Genomic DNA, 20,270 nt, shown 5'->3' on the forward strand with positions numbered 1-20,270 from the left:
CACTGTCCGCAAGCACCTGCAGTCCTGCCCTAACACACAAACACCCCACCAAGAGGTGACACCAGCTGGAGCCTTCACCATCCCCATCACCCCGCGTGCAGCCTCACGCTTCAGGAGCTGTCTGCAAAGACCGAATCAGCTGCAAGTGGGAACAAACCTGCAGGATGATGCAGGAACCTGGCTTCCTTGCTGAAACTGAGGAAGTTTCCTGGAAGCAGGCTGCACCAGCCTCTGGCCACCCCTCGCCACAGCTCAGCTGGCAAACCACCTACAGCATCCACCTGACCCAGGGACAGACCGAGGTTCTTTGGCACCAGTCATACAGAGATCCAAAACAACTGCTGAAGGAATTCTTCAGTTTCAATGCTATCTGCTAAAACACCTCAGCAAATCTCTTCACCAAACACGAAACACCGGCACAAGACAAAAACTAAGCATTTAAGCTACTGGATCAATGAACACCGACTCGCTGTAAGCATTTGTGTCAAGTTTCCATTTCAAATCAGTCTGAAGCTAAACACTTTTTACACATTAAGTTGAACCAGCTTAAAGACCTGTACTCATGCGCCTGCTCTTCAAAGAGGACAATAATCTTAAAACTACTATTTTCATTAGAAGTTCAAATAAACTTTCCCCAAACCTTCTGATTTCTCCTCATGAAGCTGATGATGCCTTTATCCCACTACTACCAAAAAACCACCAGGACAGCTTCCAACCAAAACTCTATTTAATGAGCCATACTCAGCCAGTATCATTAAGAACTCTCAGCACCCTGCAGGTTTATGCCTTGATGGCATATTTCCGCGCCGGGTACAGACGTTCCTTTCGCTGCTGTTTTTTGGTCTTCAGGTTTTCTTCGTGCTTGTTTAACCTGCGTCGCATGGCACGAGTCTTCTTCGGCCGCAGATCAAGAGGTTTATACTTTTTGCCCTGTTTGCAGAAATAAACAACAGTTGAGTTTAAGAGATGGCGATGTCCCAGTCAGGTGCATGAGCTCAAGAAGACCAGCATCTTCTACAACACCGCAGAGAGGTGATGCTGTCCAGAAGACTCTCCTGGCAACACAGACTCACACCAAGCTTACAGAATTCAGGGTAGTCTTGCAATAACAAAAGAGCCACAACTAGAGAGCTTGAACATTTTCTTCTTGAGCTTTTAAGTAACAATCTACAAAACTGGTTCTTTTTTACAAAGTATGTATATGAAAATAGCAAAGAGATAAAAGACCTCTATGTGAGATGGTTGTTCTTACCTTGTAAAACTTCCTCAAGTTCTCCTTCTGGGTCTGGTTGATAACAGTCAAGACTCTGGCAATGGATTTGCGCACCACACGTCTGCAGGTGAGAAAAGGAAGATGTCTCAGAACACGCTGCCAGACCAGCACCACAGATCTAAATCCCCATAAAGAGAAAACCTGTCCACGGTACAACCAAGTAACTTACGCTGCAGCACCTTGTAGCAAAATACCAACAACTTCCAGCGCATCTCAACATGTCCGAGCACAGACACAAAAACCCACTTTCCTTACCATTTCCCCCCCTTTTTGCTGCAATACGAGGGGGCAGCACACACCGTGAATGCGCCCCTTTATCACAGCGCGCCCCGGCCCGCGCCTCAGACACGGTACCGGCTGCAAGTGCCGCGCACACCTCCGGTAAGGCTCGGGCAGGCTCCTCCGCCGCTCAGCGGATCCCCGGAGGAGCACTACCCGGGACACGGGCCGGGCCTCACTCACATCTTGGAGAGCTTGGAGGCGGCCCCGCCGGTCACTTTGGCCACACGAAGCTGCGACAGCTCCACCTTCAGATCGTCCAACTGCTTCAGCAGCTCCTCCTTCTTCTTCCCGCGCAGGTCTCGGGCCTTGATCTTGGCCTGCGTGCGGCGGACAGGCCGTCAGCCCCGCTACCGGGAGCCCGCCGCGCTCCCCCCTCCCCGAGCACCCTGCCCCGGGCCTCCCGCCGCCCCTCCAGCCCCGCATCCCCGCCCGCCCCTATCCCCCCCGCATCGTGACGGCGGCGGGGCCCGGCCGGTGGCGATGCCCGCGCGGATGCCGCCGGATTGCACCGGGAGACACCGGGAAGCGCTCACCATGATGGCAGCACCGGCGCGGCTCCGGGCAGGAAGGACGGAAGCCGCGCGGAGACAGGAGGAGGCGGAGGGCGCTGCCGAGCGGAGCCTACCAATCCGCGGCTGGGCGGGGGGAGGAGCCTGCGCTGCGAACCCATTGCCCACCCCGCCGGCAGCGCAGTGGTAACGGCCGTGGGCACTGACAGGGGAGGCGGCGGGACAGCGCTGGCAGCCCCGGGCGCGGGGGCTTCGGCCCTCGGGAGGGGGCTGCTGCGCTGCCGCGGCGGATCCTTGCCACTGCCGCCGAGCCCTGCCGCCGTCCCCTCCTCTTTCAGCTGCCGGAGCCCTGTCAGAGCGGAGCCGGTGTTCCCGCGCCGGCCGAGGTGCGGCACTCTTACCCCGGCAGCGGTGGGGACGTGACGGCGGGCGGGGTGTGAGCGGGGCCGGGGCTGGGCTGTGCGCGCAGGTGGCCGGGCGGGCGGCGGGAAGGAGCCAGTCGCGGCAGGCCCGCCCGCACGGTGGCGCCGCCGCACGCCGCCTCCCGCCGTATCCAGGCAGCGGCGCCGAGCCTCACCGGCGGGCAGGGGGCTCCTGAGTGATGGCCCGTGCAGCCAATCAGAGGGCCGGTTCTCCGCTAGCCCTGGCGCTCCTCCAATAGGCGCGGGCGAGGGCGGGGCGAGGCCGGCCCAGACTAGCGTGAGGCGGCAGCCGCGCTCCGCGCAGCCGAAGCCTTCGCCGCGGCGGCGCTGGCGGCTCTGGCCGGGAGCTGTGGGAGGCGGCGCGGATGGTGAGAGGAGTCGCCCGGCAGCGCCTGCCCCGCACCGGCCCAGCCTCCAGGTGCGGGGGGCGGAGCGGCGAGGCGCGGGCGGGGCGGTGGCGCGGGCGGGCGGGAGCGGCGGCGGCGGCTGCGGGCGCCTCGGGGCAGGCCCGGCGGCGGCGCGCCCCTCACCGCTGCCTCGCCTCTCACCGCTGTCTTGTCCCCTCAGAGCTCCAGGCCCGGCGGAGGAGCCCTGCCGCAAGCGGAAGCCCAGGTAAGGCGGGAGCGGGCGGCGCGGCAGGTGCGGGCGGGGGCGGCCGGGGCTGCGCGGAGCATCCCGCACCGGTGGGCAGCTCCCGGCGGCGGGCGGGCTCCGAAGCGGTGTTCGGCGCTTTCTGAAGCGAGCCGCAGCTCCCCGCGGGGTCTGTGCTCCGTGCCCGGGCTGCGATGGCGGTGGAGGCTGCCGAGGCCCTGTGCCTGGGTGCACGGAGCCGCGCTCGCCGCTGTCTGCTGCGGACGGGGAAGAGGAATACGATGTGACACGTCTTTTGCTTAGGCCTTGGTTCGCAACGGAACCGCGATCATTACGAGAACGGCCCCCTCTTCATTAACTTCTGCATTCTTGAGGTTACCTTCCCCCTCCCAGCTGGTGGGGCTGGAGGTGTTTAGTGTGCTTTTGACAGGTAGCTGCATTTCTGCATCGGCAAGTGAATCCTTTCGGGTGGAATGTTGCTGGGTTTCACAAGAGCTGTCTGTGCTCGGTATCCAAACTGCAGGTTCCATTGAACCATCTTGGATTTGTGCAGATTTTAAACTTTTATCTCAGCAACTGCCACCTCACCAAATTCTTGTTTTGTACTGAGAAATGTGTTGGACAATAGGTGATGTGAAATGCCTTTGAGGGTGGAAGCTGCATGATTGTTATGTTGTGTCAACACCCCCAAAATTTCTTACCTATTGCTGGCTATAAAAATGTCAATAACCAAATGCTGTTCCAGGTAAAACATTGAGGATCAAGACTGTGGGTCTCTAGAGTCTGGGTCTAATCTCCCAGCACAGAATAGGACCTGTTCCCTTCAAAGTATGAGTCACACTTCTGTACTTCATTAACCAGGTTCCGAGCTCCTGTGGTTAAACTGTGTCTTGGCTAAGCAATTCTAGTCCTCCAACCTGCAAAATGGATCCTTTAATATAAAAAACTGCTAGATTTTGCAAGAGCTGTCCAAATTCAACCCATATTTTTCAGTATCTTGTCTAAGCTGATGCAAAGCAGCACTGTTGAGCCACATGATGACTTAAAATGCTGGTATAAGTGAGTCTCCCAGCATGCGTGTGCTCTCCCACCATTCCTGCGAGCAACAGAACTGCAGTGTTGGTAGCAGCCTTCAGAAATCCTGGAAGATCATCCTGGTATGGCTCTTGCTGTGGAAGTTTGCAGATGCAGTTCCTGCCTGGTGCATCTTCTCACCTTGTGTGAACCCTGAAGTGTAGCAGTTGTAACTGTCCTGGCTCAGGCTGTTGAGGGAGCGATTAAGAAGCGTAATAGCTGACTGTAGGGCATGTTTGTAGAAAAGCAGATGCTTTGTTTTCAAATCAGATAAGTCACTCTCAAAATGTTTTGATAAAATGGATCACAATTTATGTTAAATGAAAGAAACTGAGTCACCTAAGTAGAAGCAAAGAGCATAATTCTCCAATCGTGCTGAAATAATACAGCTAGCCTACACAAATGTGATAGCCAGGTTCTTTGCTACAGAAAATACAAAAAACATTCCTCGAAACTCAATGGAGAGCAGAAATCTTTTGCTGTGCTACAAAGGAGGTTGTGATCATTGTTTTATCTTGAAATACAGGTGCAATACAGCATCAAAATTCAATTGGCAATCCATGTCGCTTACAAGCATTGGAAGATTCTATTACGAAGATGACTACTTGGGCTAAGTGCTACATGTGAGAACGATGCAGCAGCAGCGCCGTGGTCTGTGTTCACCCTGCTCAGTTGAGAAACTAGATCTACAAGTGATAAAATGCTGAAAGTGCTTAGCAGTGGGAGGAATACATAGTTTGCCTGTGTTGTTATTCACCTCTCTATTCCTCTTTTATTTGGTGGAGGGAAGTAATAAAAACGGAGAATAACAACTCAAAATATTGAGAAGCTTATAACCTGAGTCAGTTCTGCATCGAAATGAGATTGTGTTGCTGGTAACGTTGCACTGAGGGCTGAGATTTAGGAAGGTGGGAGGACGGGGGCTGTAGCTCTGCCTCCTCTGCTGCCAGTGCTGCTCCTGTCACATGATGTGACTGCACAGTCCTCTGCTCGCACTGCAGCTGCACTCGCCCTGGCATGTGCCAGCCAGATTTCGCCTCTTTTTGCATCACTTGTGTGCTGGTTTAGCTCTGTTGGCTTTAAATGGAGTTGCTGATAAACTGCTGCGGTATAAATGGATAATGGGAATTCATTTGATCCTCTGGACACCTTGATTTGTTGGTTTGTCTTTCATTCTGTGTGGTGGCAAGGAAGGAAGAGTTCTGGTGTGAAAGTCTGTTCTGAGGGGATGCCTAAATAGCTAAAATTGAACTGTATTTTAAAGAAATTCCCCCAACATCCCTTTCCCAGCCCCCTAAAGCATGCTACAGCCATCAGAGTCTTATCACAGAAATCTCTGTCTTGATGTCTTTTTTTGCAGAACTTTTCATAGCTTTTTTCCATCTAAATGTTCAGTTGAAGCAATCTTTGTAGAAGGAAAACCAGGACCTGTACATGCAAGCGGTATAATAATTTTCTTTGGTATTCTTGCATAAGAACGTTCTGCAGGCTTGGCTTTTGTAGCTGGGCTGCTGTCTTTAAGCACATAAGCTCTGTTCTGGATGTGTCGTTTTTAAACAGGCTAGAAATGGAGGTATGGAATGGGGTACGTGTTGCAGCAGAAGGAAACAGTTTAAAGGAGCAGACCAAATTGTGTGTGGGAGCTGCATGGCGGGTCAAATAGAGGTCTGTTTCTATAAAGTATGTAAGTTAGTTGCCAACACAAATATTACCTAGCAGTTTACATGTGCTGAGAGAACACAGTACAGCCCTGCAACAGGAATAGAATAGAAGAACCATCAATCTGGTTCCCTGAGGATGTCAGTCAAGAAAGGAAGTGAGCGGTGCCAAAAAGCCTAGATGGAACAGCAGGTTTAGAGGACTCGTCGTTTGAAGTATTTTTAATTATTGCTATTATTATAATGGAACACAGACTAGAGGCTGAATTTTTAAAATATAATTAAAGCAGAAGTCAGCAGAGGGATTTCTCTGCTGTGTGGCTGAGGAATGGTCCAGGAGCAGCTCCTGCTGAGGAGGGTGAATTCCCAGAGTGGTGATGCTCTCCGTGCAATTCCTGAGCTTGCTCGCAACTTGCTGCCAAACACAGTTTGGAGGGAAGAAGTGAACTGAACAGATCAAAAAGCTTTCCCGTGTACTGCATTCTCTTTTGTCAGGGTAAGGCTCCAGTTGGAAAGCAGCCACTGATACCTTGGCTGAGAGTGCTGACAAGATGCAGAGTGTGAGGATAACTGCCCTCCGGATCGGACGCTGGCCTGAGCTGCCATTTGGGCCATCGAGTAAATCATTTGACTTGCCAGAAAGAACTCTTTCCGTCACATTAACATCAAGCTACTTCATACAGCAACCGTTCAGTTCTTAATTAATGAGTGTGCACCAAGGAGTTAAAACATCAGTCATTTTCTGAGTAAAGAAAGGAAAAAAAAAAAATTAATCTTGTAACTCTGATGCTTTTCAGGAATTTGGCCGCTCTAGATGCGAGAGGCATGTGCTTTTCCGCCCTGCTTTAGGTGATGGCTTAGTTCAAGGGGGCCCAGATTTGGCTCAGTCAACAGTTGTGTTGGCGTCTTGCCATTAAATGTGCATAAAATGGAGCTGACTGCAATTCCCTCCTCACTCTAACATGGAGGGGCAGCCCCGGGAGACCTGAGGCCCCGGTATGCCTTGCTGTAGGTTGACTTGGCTACGAGAGGTGTACTGGGAGGTGCAATCCCTGCAGCATAAGCTGCTGTGTTGTGACTTGATTGTTGCTTTTGAGTCCCTGGGTTGTATTTTGGTGTCTTGTCATAACTAATGCATTTCAACCCTTGTTGTGCCTGTGCTTCCAAAACCTTTCTCCATTCTCACAGCGGCTTACGTGCTTTTCCAGATGTACAAGGTTTGTATCTCATTTGCAGACTCTTCCTATGACTTCATGGCTTATGTGCATTGCCACAAAATGAAGATAAAATACAACTGGCATTTTAGCTGCTCCAAGAACATTGTGTGTAAATAAACCACTAAATAGTTTAGCTTGTGAAATGTAAATACACAGAGCTCGGCCTGCCGCAGCGGATGGTGTTTTTCTATCTCCCTTCTTCCCCTCCCACCTCTGCCAAGAGTAGGCTAGCCTGATGTTCTTTTTTCTATTGCTCTTTCATACAATGCAAATGACTACTGAGTACCATGTAGGTGGCATGCAGGCACCACTACAGATTCATGATTTGAATTTGGATGAAAGGAAACACTTGCATCCTCTTCCACATTGCTTCTGAACCATCTTCTGTGAATTCCTGGACTCTGACGACCCAGAAATTCTGCCTCGGTCTGACTTTGAGCTTGAGCTCATTTTTAGTAGCACGCTAGTTAAGTCGGTAGAAGAGCAGAGGCCCAACTGTGATGACATTTTTAGCCTTTGCCCTTTGTTCATCCTATACACAAAAGGTCATGAACTGCAGTGAAAGAGGGATCACAGAGGGCGCAGAACGGACAAAGGTGGAACAAATTGCCAGTGGCAGAAACATAAAGAAGAGAAGCAAAAGTTTTGTATTATGAAGGTAATTGAAAAAGGCCACGTGCATCCCATGGTGATAACCATGTCTCTCGTATTTAAAGTGAGTCTGCCCATAGTGAATTTAGAAGAGTCTGTTGGTGAGGTGTGGCTTGGATGATCGCAATGTAGAAGGCAGAAGGGACAACACTGTTTCCATGGTATGATGTTAATGAGCAGCTCTGCGTTGTGCTGGGAGAAAAGATGCTAAAGCTGCAGCTCTGCATACAGACAGGTGTGCTTTAACCAATAAAAGGGTTTTTAAAGATGTATAATACAAATGAAAAGCCTGATTCTATAGACCAAGCACTTATCTGAAGCTAAAATAGTAGGATTGACACTCCATCCTGGATATTCAAGCTCATTTGACTTGGAATGCGGTTGAATTTGTGGTGTACGCTGTTTCCCTATAGCAAGTCTTGAGGCTGTTCCTGCTGAGATGTCAAAGGTAATGCAGAGGTGGCAGCTCATGGTAACTCTGAGGTCTAAATATAAGACAGTGTTTGCAAAACTTCTGGTCTCCTGGTATGCTGAGGAATGAACCACACATTCATGTGAATTATTAAACTTTCAGTTTGCAGTAATAAAATACAATTCTTGTGTAACTCTGTGCCTGCTGTCTGTTACTTCCACTTGCTATTGCAGCCCGCATCTGGAGAATTGTGCGTGTGTGGTTTTATCCTCTTTTCTTATATATCCCTTTCCTTCTCCTTTCCTCTTTTTAGGAAACAAAGGTTCTGCAATTGCACAGTCAGGCTCCCTCTTTTTTCTTCTATTCCAATCAGCTTTTAATTCACTTGCCCGATGTAACCAGTGTTGCTGTAAGGAAAAAGGTCCTGAAGATTATCTAGTGAGTAATTTTCACAAAACTCAAAGGAAGTTGAAGGAGAGTGATGTGTTTAGTGCACCTACTGACAGGAAGGGCAGACAGAAGAGTTGCTGTATTTTGTAGGAGGCATCTGGCCAGCTGCTTGGCATGTGTGGAGCCCTGGGACGGTTGAAGCAGGTCCCTTTGCTGGATGGGAGAGCTGGGGTTATTGTGGTGGGTAGGGAAAGATCAATAAGGCCATATGCAGGTCAATCTGGGACCAGGCTTCCTTTTGCTGTAGAAGAGAGGATGACTGTTCATGCACAAATGTGTCACAGGCTCAGTTGGGTTTGTATGGTTTTACTATTTTTTAAGATGTTTTCCTTCTTGCAGAAGTATGACTAGCTCTGAAGATTAAGCAAGTTAGCTGTAAAAATGGTATATTTTAGTAGAAAACCCACTTTCTTGGAGATTTCCCAATAGGAGTAGAACTGGTTGTATTTGCAGTGAGGCCAGCTGAAAACCACTTGCACTTGGTTTACAAAATAGAAGTTTCTTCACCCTCCTACTTCACCTCCTTTGAAATAAGCAGAGAGAATGCAATTTGACCAGTGTTATCAGCTAAATAAACCAGCTTCTTGTTTCTCTTTCTGAAGTTACATCTTAAGTTGCTTTTTATTGTGGTGTTCAAACAAAAAATGTCTCCAGAGCCTGGGCTCTGCCCAAGTCCTTTTCATTGTGCATTCCGTGTGCGTGTTAATACAGCAGTGAGCATAGCTGCTACAGAAACACTCCAGTTCTTTAAGGCAGACCTGGGTGCTGCTGTCCTCCTGGGCTGCAGACCCTGCCAGGAGCCCAGGTGGGGCCTCAGCCTGCTCACGGATGCCTCTGGCAGCATCCAAGAGAACTACTGGGAAAGGAGCTTGGTACATCTGGAAGAGCTGCAGCCACTGCAGTGCAGACGTGCCCCGAGGTGAACAGTCATTCACTCGAGATGAGAAATGTCTGTGTTTGGTTCCAACTTTTACTAAAAACCTTGGAATAATAAAGAAATCCCTTTCCCCCACCATGTATTTTATAAAGAAATGGTCTGATGTATAATTGCTCCTTGCCGTTCTCTCTGAAGTACAGACTCCAGCAGTCTGCAAAGCTTTCAGTGCGTGCCCACACGTGTATGGGAGGCTGTGCTAGTGATTTATTTATTTCAGTGTTTCTTGAGTAGAACCGAGTGGTGCCTCGGGAGCTTTGGGACAGTGTCTCTCAATGGAGAATGAGGTATTCTGGTGAGAGGAATGAGTTTGGGTTCTAATTAATTTTGTGTTGTCTGAGGCTCTGTCAGGACTAGCACTCCCAGCAGATTACATGGAAACGCACAGATGGTTTTCCCAAAACGTGCAGTATAGCTTTGAAAGAAAACAGGAGAGGCAAGTATATCAGTCTGTAGAAGAAAAGGAGAGGCAAACAGAGAGCAAAGGTAGACATCTTGCTTGATGAAGGTAAGATCAGATGTTTCTTGGTGGAGATTTGAGACATGATGGTTCCAGGCTTTGGGTATGAATGATAAAGAGCTTAGTTTTATCTGCTACTAATCTGAGGATAAGAAATAGATAACAACTGGGCATCTGGCTTTATATCATGTCCTCTTTCGGCAGTGATGCTGTGGGAGATGTGTGGATGAAAAGTGGAAAAGAGCTGGTCTCTGACTCAATGTTTGAGACATTTAAAATCCTGATAGATTGGAACGTATTTTCCACCATTGGTTTCTGTGGAGAGCAGTTCTAATAACATCTTAGCTTGGGGAAGTTCCTGTATCAATAAGATAGCTGTAGAAAGTCTGTTTGCTTTTGCTTTTTGGTTACCACTTGCATCTCTAAGTAAGGAGTGGGAAGCATTTGAAAAGCAGAGTTTGTATTTCTGTGCCGTGATTTCCTGATTAAAATGGTAAAACTATCCACCAAGCTGTGAATCAGGATGTAGCCATTACTTACCCTTATCATCATTTCACTTGTCTAAGCACATACTTCCTGCTCAACTCCAGAATGTTAATATTAATCAGAGCCCCAACTGTAAACCCCAAGCCAACTGGATTTGGTGCAAGCAATGGAACTCCAGATCAGCAGGAGTTTAAGGCCTGTAGTTGACATTGCAGTTTACTGCTCTGTATTACATCTGTCACAGACAGTTCTGATTCTCAGGCTAAAGGTTAATCAATATAGTCAACCCACCCTTGTTCAACACTTGGTTTGCAGCTTGATGGCTTGGGTGGGTGGAAAAAACATGAGCATTTCTTCCAAAAAAGAGAGAGTGCTTCCTCCTATCCCCATCCACAGCACTAACCACCCTGGATTGTCCTGTTAGATGTGCATATGCTGTCCTGTTCAGAAGGTTGTAGGTGGGTTATTTAAGGGATAAAGCTGAAGGCTCAGTAATGGGAACAGCTGGAGCTTGAAATAAAATACAGATTCTTGTTCTAATTTTAGTCAAGAAGCTTCACTGGGTCACACTGATCATTGATCTCTGCATTGTCATAAATTTGTTCCTGTGCATAGTGTGAATGTTTAACATACAAACTTTAACCTTGGAAGGCTGCAACACCATGGTGATCAGTATTTGTAAGGTGTGTGAAGTCACCTGTTAAATGGCACAATGAGTAACGTGTTCTGATTTTTGGAAGAGTTGCTTCTGAAAGATCTGTTTATGCTTCTGCTTACAAAATCATTCTGTGTTTTCTGAAAGTGATAGTTTATAAATATCTAAAAATTTAAGACTAAATTCTTCTCATTTTGAAGTAAGAAAGGCAGGTCATATCACATATGTGAAGTATTTGTACTCCATTCTGCTTGTGTTCAGTACTATGGACTCTAGTTTTCTTGGTAAAATACGAGACAGAACAATCACATCTCTAAAGTCTTTGTAATGACATTGTTTACCTCTAGTAGTTTAAGATGAGACTTTTAAGTCTAATGCTGATGCTCTAGTGAGAAGAGAGCTGTTCTTTCAATTGACCATTTAGGTGAAGTATATAAAACACTTCTAATAGTACTCACAGCTTTTATCCTTTAAGTACTCATGTGGTGAGGTGGTCCAGGTTGACTGGAAGGCAGGAGACGCTCAAAAGTCCACAACTTGAGCAGAAGTGATGGCTTAAAAAAAGACAGGTCAGTTGTACAAGTGCTCTGTCAGGAGGTCGAGGTGCCACGTGCACCAACTCTGCTCTGCAGCTCTAGGAAACTGCCCCCAATTCTACCTGTCCTTATTGAAGAGTGTTTCTATACTCCTAACTTCAGCCTGCTCATTACACATACATTTACAGCATCACTAAATTCAGTGGAGTGAGGTTTTATTTGCTTCTAAATGTCAGGCATGAAGTTATGACCACCCTTTTCTCCAAGGCAGCTGAAGGGCAGGTTCTGATGATCCTGGCTAAGTAATAAATCTGCCTAAGGAGATGTGCATGTAATCAGTTATTTAACATATTTATGCTTGACTTTCATTGTCAGCTTGATTTCCTTGACTGTTCACGAAGCGTGCCTTGCTTTACAGGCCTGAGCCCCATTATGGGGCCAGTTGGGAGCGCATATTTGTTGACTTCAGCACTTTTTCCCTTCCAGCTGAGCCTGGAAAGCCTTAGCCAAAAGACAGCAAACCACAGGGAAGTGGAAACGTGTGTGATGTAAGTGACATACCACTTTAAAAACACTGGCTAGCATCAGGAAACTCTCATCTGCTTCCTGTACCCCTCTTCCTGCTGCCTTTCAGCTCCAGCTGCTTTGTACAGTCTCACCATCCTCTGGGATGTTTCTACCCTGGGTGCTGCAATGGGATGAATTTGTAAAATCTATTAATGGATTGTACAAAGCAAACCTGGAATTGTGCGTTCTGAGAGCGTGTTGGAAAGAACCTGGCACACAAAGCGCCGTGCTTGGCTAGCGCAGTTCTCCTGCCTTGTATGGCCTGAGGAGTTGGCAAAATCTTGAGAGAATAATAAGTTCTGCTGTAAGTCACCATTTTCTGACTTATTTTAACAGTCTTTTAAACCAATGTTTCAGTGTCTCCTTTTGCAGACTCTAGAGATCCTTTTTTTTGACATGTGCTACTTAAAAATTGTCATGTAAAACAGCCCAACAGTTTCTTTTGCATGAAAGCATCAAACACAAGAACAAAAAATGAAGTAGGTGATATTTCTGGTATAGCTGGGCTGTCAAAACTGGGAGAACTGTCTGCAGAAGACGAGCGCAGATCTGTGGGGTTACTTCTAGTATCAAAGAGAAGGAGAGGTCCACGTTGTTGGATGTACTACTGATTGCATTTTATCTATATTTTTCATTTGGAGCTCAGCAGTCCCTGAGGAAGGGGCCATGTCAGTAGCTATATTCCTCCCTTTGCTGTGCCCACTTGCTGTTTCTAATAATAATTCTTTCTCCTGTATGTAATGGTGCTGCATTACAACACAATCTTTAGTGCAGGGAAGATCAACTCATGATAGTAGTTCTTTCTTTGTACAGCACCAAATACCACCACCTCCGGAGCATGACAAGCCAAAACCAGTGCATGAGAGAAGTAACTTTATTTTCCTTCTCTGTCAGCTGGAAAAGCCAGCTTCACCTATCATTTCACAGCTCCTGTTGTCCTTTTCCTTTCCATCTTCCCTTCCCATCTTTCCTTCATATTAAGGCATGTGGCTGAGTGAACCTGGGGTTTAAACTGCAGCAGCGCCTGTCTCATGTAACCAAAATGCTTCTTGCAATTTGAGATCTGTAGAAGAATTACCTTCTGGCAGCTTTTCTAAAGATCTCTCACAGAGGGAAATTATCATGCCTATTACAACTCTACTTAATTCTTCACTGCTTTTATTTCTTTCCTGGTTCAACTCCTTATGTTGTTTCCTGATTATTTTTTTCCTAGAAGGAAGACTCTTATTACCCATGAAGTAATTGGGCCTAAATAGTTTTATAATGTATTTTCTGCATGATGTTATTTTATAATCATTATGAAGATAAATGTGACATGTAGTGAGTAAGAAACCAGTCCGTTCTGGGCAGGACTCATGCTTACTCTTAAAGTGTAATCTTTAAGGATTTTCAGTAGGACTTTCCACTATACTGTGTACATGTGTAAATACACTGGATAGTTCAGAAGTGCTCCTATTCTGAGTGCAATATGTGGCAGAGCAGAAAATACCTTTAATTATCCTGCAGGAGAGTGAAACTTGATCTCATCCATTGTCACTGTCCAAAGATGATTGTTTGGAGCACACTCATTCTGCCATCCCAGAGGCGTTTGGTCTGTTGTTGTGCTTGTATCTTCAGGTCATTAAGAACAGAGATAGTTTCATAATTGTGTGGGTAACTAAGGTTTCACTTCGTTCTACTTTAACTGTGATTTAGTTGCTCTATTGCAAAATAACCCAGAAACAAAGAGGGCACATTGAGGCTTCTGTGTTTAATTTATGATGTACTAAGGGAGTAGCTCTTCATAAGCACCCAGAGTCGTCTTCATTCATTATGTTGCCTTAGATCAAGTGTCTTCTGGTCACCTGCCTCCCTCTAAAAGCATCAGTAGAAAATGAGATTAATTTTTACCTTACTGTTCAGGTGCTTAAGGTTGAGTGAGAGGAATACCATTAAAATGTTTGACAGTGAGGTTAGGCTAAGCAAGAAAAGATGACAGATACAATTTTTAGAGACCATGATACAGGGCAGAGGTTTTTGAGTTTCTCATAGAGAGTTCTGTTCTGGTTTTTTAGGTTTCTGCTTTTTGCACTTGTAGCAACTTCACGTTAAAGTGGAACTTGATCAGGCATTTGCTGATAGTTTGATCTCTAAAGCAATACAAGCTAAAGTCTTGATGTATGTGTACACATATTGGTGTATGTGGCTTTTAAGATTTCGGCTTACTCAGTTGTAGAGTGAAGATGCAGTTTTGCAAGCACTGTAATTTCTCCTCTGTGTGGAACAGTTTTCGCAGTTGGTATTCCCTTCTGGAGATAATTTGAGTGACTGAGACCTACCTTCATTTCCTCTTTCGAAAAGTAAATCCCTGGCTGTTCTAGAAAGCGTGCTCCTTTTGTCTGATTCTTTCTGTAAGTCTTTGCCTCTTACTCCTCACCCCGGCTATGTAGTACCACATTTTATCCTAAACTCAGGCTACTGGTTGCCTTAATACCATCTGTGTGGTTTGATTGCAATAATCATGTTTTCATTTCTGAACCTGTGAATAAAGGAAAAACTGAATGTCCTAGTGGAGTGTCTCCAGGGTATACTAATTTTTAAGATCTCTGTGCAATGTCAGAATGTGCTTAAATGTGGTTTGTTTCCTAGGTTCCTTCATCAGCATCTCTGATAAGAAGACAGGTTGTTCCCTCTGCTTGCGACAGTTTCTTTCTATGAGCAGAAAAGGTGCTTTTGCCCTCTGCTTCAGTAGTAGGTCCAAACCCATGTGCCAACAGCCATATTCTCCATAATCTAAAAGTTTTTTCTTCTTTCTGTGCATCAAATATTTTTACTGCCTTCTGATACGTCTCAGAAGGTATCAGAGGCAGGCAGTGGATTTTGTAGCACATCTTTTATTGCTTGCATAAAACCCCTCTTTGCAGTGGGTCTAGCAGACTCCCTCAATGTGAGAACCGCTGTTGGTTTTACTTTGCCTGCATAGATTCAGTTGGCCGCTGTTGGCAGCGGTTGGGGTCGTTGGGTAGTATAACTTAGGGGTAACATAAAATAAAGTTGACTTTACCATTAAAGGAATGATATACAGACTGTATGAAATATACTTTGCAATTTAAGCAAGCTCCTAAATATTTGACAATGTATCTGAAGCTGCTCTAGAGTGCCCGGTACCACAGTGGAGCGCTGCTGAACCCAAGGGCCTTGCTGCAGGATTTAGGTCACCCTTGCTGCGGAGCACACAGGACCTGGGGTATTGTCCCTCTTCCTGAAATTCCTGAATCACCTCCTGGCTGTTTCTGACATCTGTGTTTTAGCTCTCACTGTTCAATTTCATATGTCGGTGCTTTAAGTCCTTGGTGGTGTTTGTTTCATGCTGTGTGAATGTAAGTGTTTAGAGATTTCAAACACAGGCTGGTGCTTCATAATATTCGTTTCCTGCTTGCTAGGCTCATGCCAACAGATTTTGACATCTGGTTGGTATGTTCTGAACACTCTTATACTGTCTGGCACCATGCTGCAGTTACCTGACAACATGTATATACTTCCTACCTTTTCCTGGAACTCTTCAACAAGTGGTTTGTGCAGTGCACCCCATGTCCTTGCACTAGTGCTCTAGTGCACTGTCACCTGGGTGTGTAAAAGACAAGTGAATGTGTGCTGCGTCTTGTCTAAACTGGGAAGTCATTGAACTGCTCGGTTGGCAGGATCTGCTCACTGACTTACCCTAAAAGCTGGGGGGGAACTGCCAATTTCTTCTGCATTTGGTGGGCATGAACAGTTTGTTCAGGGAGGTAATTCTAAAGTCTGTTTGGTTATTGTGAAGTGTTTTAGTAACAATTGGTAAAAGATGCTTATGGATAGTTCCCAATGACTGCATGGAGTTCACTTTGCCATTTCCTGCCTTGAATTGGCACTTGTAGGTAATTGTTTATACAAAGAGCATCCAAACAGAGCTTCTGCACAAATGGAAACTTGTTGCTTAACAAAAGCGTTTACCAGAACTGGTAGAGAAGTTGCTGGAAGTAAAAGCTCTGCATTTGCCCAGTTAGAGATGTGTTTATCTTGCACTAAAATTCTTAGAGAGCACAGAAGAGCTAAAGACCGAGCAGCCATTTTCAGAGGAGCTGCTGCTGAGAAAGTAAGATTTTTAAGAGCCTCTTTGCCTTTATAGGCTTTCATAGTCCCTTACTTACTCAATAGTAGGATTATTTACATTATATCTTATTTTTTTGTTCAGGTGGTTCCTGTACAATATGACATTTTGCTCAGATGAACAGTAAAAATAGATCTGCAGGTATAATTGTGGGCAGTGCGAGCCATGGAATTAAACAGTCATGAGGAAATAGAGAGGAAGCAGGATATTTTTTAGCATTCTGTCTAAAATTGCTAGGTTTTAGCAATAGGAGCTTGTGAGCTACAGTTTTCAGCAGTTAAGAAAATACAATGTAAACAGAACTGAGGCTACTCTCTCTAAATACTGCTGCAGGATAAACACCTCTGCAGAAAGGCAAATTTAGAGAGGATTTCTTTGTCCAAGTATGAAACCCAAGTTTGTGTTACAGTCCTTTTGTTGGCAGTTTTGTGTTTGTGAAGACAGTCCTCAGAGTTATTTTATTTTATGACTCTTGTACCACTTTTAGTTTGCTCTGTTCAGTAGTGCATTGTGCAATAATTAGCCCCATGCTTTGATTCTCAGCTATTATTTTTAATGAGTCTTGAGAAGAGTAACCTGTGGGAGAACTGCATGCTTTGTTTGTTACCATCCCCATGGAACTGTACATGCATCTAATCTGGATGAGTTCATAGAAGCCCTCAATTTTTGAGTAATATGGCTATTTTCTTCTTCATAGGACTGAGTTTGCCCTAAAAGAAATCATGTCATCAGGAGGAGCTGAAGATGATATTCCTCAAGCAGAGAGGAAAACAGTGACAGACTTTTGCTACTTACTGGATAAATCTAAACAGCTATTTAATGGCTTAAGGTTAGTGCATTTTGATACTATTCCTTCAGAAAAGCGTTAGAACGTAACACTTTAGTATGTGAGTGATGCTGAAGTCAGTGGTACAATGAACATTTTGAACTCAAAACACAGTAAGTTTGTGTAGGAGAGAACAGAGTGCACCTATGTATGGGTAGATTTGGACCATGTATGTAAGAATGTAGGAGTAGAGGTTCACACATTTCTTCTGAGACAGTAGGGAAGGAAATGTGGGAAAGGAGAGCTGAATGTCTCAGGTCAGTTAACAGTAAACTACAAGTTGGAAATCTGTGAAATGGATAGAATTCATACTGAAATGCTGTGTATGAAGTACACAGTTAAGGGCGAGGTGTGGCTATATACAGTCAACAGCATGCAACTCCAAAACCCCACAGTCTCTGTACCAAAAAAGGGATGAGAAGGATCCGCCCAGGTGAGAGAAAAGTGCGGAGGGAATAATTTGGGAGAAGAAATTTAGGAAGTGATAAACAGAAACATCCAAACCATACCCTGTATGTGTCTAGTGGAACAAATGCTTGATCCAAACTGTGGAGAAATGTGAAATGTGCATTTATCTACAAAACATCTGCAATAACATCCAGAAAGTAGAGCTGTTTTGTCAGCACCAGTGAGAAAGGGAATAAGAGTAAGGAGAGTTCAAGGAAAATAGTTCATGTTTGGACAGTGATACAGGCATCCTGTTTATGTCAGTATATGCTGAGTTAAAGACTGTATTCAAGAGCTGGTTTATTTCTAAGCTTTGCTGTCAAGTCTCTTAAGCAACATGGTTTTTAGCTCCTATCTTGTTGGCAGTTCAGTGTCTTACTGGTCTCTGAGTAATACTGTATGTTTGGGCCCATATAGCTTGCTGTTATTCAAACACAGATGGTTAGCAAAGATGTTTTTAATTCCTCCACCCCCTGCTATTGATAATCCTTTCATGTGCTTTAGAAGTTGATTACCAAATCCAAAACAAACAGTTTGTGCTCCAAAATCTGAATGGTAAATGGGCAGTAGAGACAAGGAGTGGTTGATGATTGCTTTCGACACCCCATGAAACAGTCTAAAGCAAAAGGACTGAGATCTTGAGGCCAGGATTTCCAGGACCATATATGCCATTATATTGGCTTTCTGATGTAGCTTGCTTGAAATTTTGGCTTAAGTCACTGAAGAGTACAAATTAATACAGTTCATGTCTGGATTCATGATGCTCAAGTTCAGACCGCAGAGATGGCAGAGTACCTGCAGTCATTCTGTCTTTTCCTTTGGGCATGGAGGGAGTTAGTACTTGTATCAGATTTCCAGATGAGAGATGTAGTTTCAGTGTATATCTATGGTACTTTGCCAAAAAGAAACCTTCTTATCCAGCTACATGAAAAGAAAATGGAAATTACCTTTGGATGAAATCCGGGCAATAAAAATAGAGAGATGGGCTTCAGCAGCTGGCTCTGCTGCGTGAAAATAAGAACATACCACAGGGAGCCTGCCTCTGTCCTTACTGTAACTTGACACAATTAATGTAGTTGTTTCTTGCACTGAACCTGACCCCTATTTCACCTGTAAGAGCTGTGATTCCTTTGGGCATAATAACTGGATAAAGCAGCATTATAATTTTCAGGTGTCTTCTCTGGTAGTGCTTGTTCTCTTTTGGGTAATTCGCCTGGAAATGACTTGGCAAGTATCCTAATTGTTAGTCCAGTGCCTTGCTTTTCCCTCTAGCTTAAGAAATGCATTCGATGCATGCCTGCCTTCTCGTGTTTTGAAGATGATGATGGCCTTTGCTGCTGTGTTATATGCCATTCTCTTGTCCCTAGCGTGTTTCACGGAAAAGAAGTGGTGGTGGAGGGAGAGGAGAGCAATGATTTCCTTCCCAAAACCTCCTCTGGGCACTTCAGCAACAGGGAGCTGAGCCTATAGCTGTGTTGGCAGCTGCTTAGCTGTTGCTGCTGCCAAAAATGCAAGGGCTCAGCCTGCCACGTCTTTGTTTCAGTAGCATTTCCTTCCTCTCTTCCCAATACAGATGCCAAATGCAGCATTTGAGGAAAACATATGATGATCTGCCAAGGTTGCTGCTCCAAAGTATACTTCATGCTCGCACTACCACTGATACCGTACTTTCGTGGCCATGCCTGCTAGAATAACTTAGAGGGGAGGTTGTATTTCTAGTGTCCCTACTTCCTTTTTGAACTCCCTGAGCTGTAAGTTAGAAACGACTGTTAAGGAATTATGTTCCAATTGCTCTCTTCTCTCCTTTCCCCACTCCCGTTTGCTTTTTTTATTGGAAAAAAGGCTGGAAAGAGGGAGTGTGTTAGGAAGCAGGTTTTCGTGGTGTACTGTCACCAGTTATTATTTTATTTTAATGTTAAAAAGTGCTTAAATGTGTTCAGTATCACAGAGAAGCTTGGTGCTTTAAGAAATGAAAAGACTTTCCACGTATATCATACTTTCCCGGATAAGGTCTCATAGTGCAGGCTGCAAGAATCACCACTGCTGTCCTTTTGTGGAATGAAGTGTTAGTGTTTAACCATTTATTTTGTAGACTTTTAGTAAGATGCAAGTTGAACGTCTTAGTTCTGTTCCATGCTGCTGCTGCTGAGGATTCAGAAACAACAGGACCCCATTAGCTGCATGTAATGCTGCAGGTTATATCCAGTGTGGTACTGGGAAGGGACTGGCTTCTCACACCAATTGCATCAGTAAGGCAAGTTCCTGTGAGTGCTGCTGGTGTGCTTACTGTCTTGGTGGGTTATTAGATGTGATGGGGAAGCTACACCACATGCCGTCATCCCACTGCTGCTTTGGTTCTGGGAATAGGAGCTTGTAATTACTACAAGCCTAGGAACATAAAAGGAAATTGTCTTTTTTATCACCTGTCAAAACTGTGAATGTATTTAAAGCTCTGAATGTTAAACTTACAGTTATTCTAACCTTCCTTTTCAAAGCGCGCTGCTGAGTCTCTAGGACTTTCTCACCATCTTTATATCTCTGGAAGTTGTCCCTGTGTGACAACTTCCATGTGGTGCCAGCCAAACAAACCTCAGCACCTTTAATTGGTTTTCAGCCAGCATTACCTGGCTTCTGCCAACAGCATGGATGAAATGAACAACTGACAGAAAATTAATTGGGAGCACATAATTA

General features: G+C 45.4%; 2 protein-coding genes and 1 long non-coding RNA gene across 3 annotated transcripts in view; 2 read left to right on the top strand and 1 right to left on the bottom strand.

Annotated features, from left to right (window-relative positions):
- Positions 1–709: 709 nt before the first annotated feature.
- RPL35 (ribosomal protein L35) lies at positions 710–2,661 on the bottom strand. Its single transcript, XM_030507384.1, has 4 exons — positions 2,089–2,661; positions 1,736–1,872; positions 1,253–1,334; positions 710–930 (listed from the first exon to the last, which is right to left on the bottom strand). Exons 1-4 carry the CDS (start codon positions 2,089–2,091, stop codon positions 781–783), a joined length of 372 nt encoding a protein of 123 aa, XP_030363244.1. The 5' UTR covers positions 2,092–2,661; the 3' UTR covers positions 710–780.
- A 108-nt stretch (positions 2,662–2,769) lies between these two features.
- SCAI (suppressor of cancer cell invasion) overlaps positions 2,770–20,270 on the top strand; it is a 45,253-nt gene continuing 27,752 nt past the window's right edge. The window contains exons 1-3 of the mRNA XM_030507369.1: positions 2,770–2,904; positions 3,054–3,098; positions 17,004–17,135. Coding sequence (XP_030363229.1) covers positions 2,852–2,904; positions 3,054–3,098; positions 17,004–17,135 — 230 coding nt within the window. The 5' untranslated portion in view covers positions 2,770–2,851. The remainder of the gene's footprint in view (positions 2,905–3,053; positions 3,099–17,003; positions 17,136–20,270) is intronic.
- LOC115617164 lies at positions 3,149–8,285 on the top strand. The gene is made up of 2 exons (XR_003994522.1): positions 3,149–4,234; positions 4,678–8,285. It is a non-coding gene; the product is annotated as an uncharacterized LOC115617164 (long non-coding RNA).

The sequence above is a fragment of the Strigops habroptila genome, chromosome 15, assembly GCF_004027225.2.
Source record: "Strigops habroptila isolate Jane chromosome 15, bStrHab1.2.pri, whole genome shotgun sequence".
Taxonomy (NCBI): Eukaryota; Metazoa; Chordata; class Aves; order Psittaciformes; family Psittacidae; genus Strigops; species Strigops habroptila.

Bases quoted from the DNA above. Each gene is read 5' to 3' on its own strand.
- RPL35 (XM_030507384.1), bottom strand. The intron at 1,335-1,735 runs GTGAGTGAGGCC...TCTCACCTGCAG, and splicing joins GCCTCCAAGCTCTCCAAGAT to ACGTGTGGTGCGCAAATCCA. The intron at 931-1,252 runs GTAAGAACAACC...TTCTGCAAACAG, and splicing joins ACTTGAGGAAGTTTTACAAG to GGCAAAAAGTATAAACCTCT.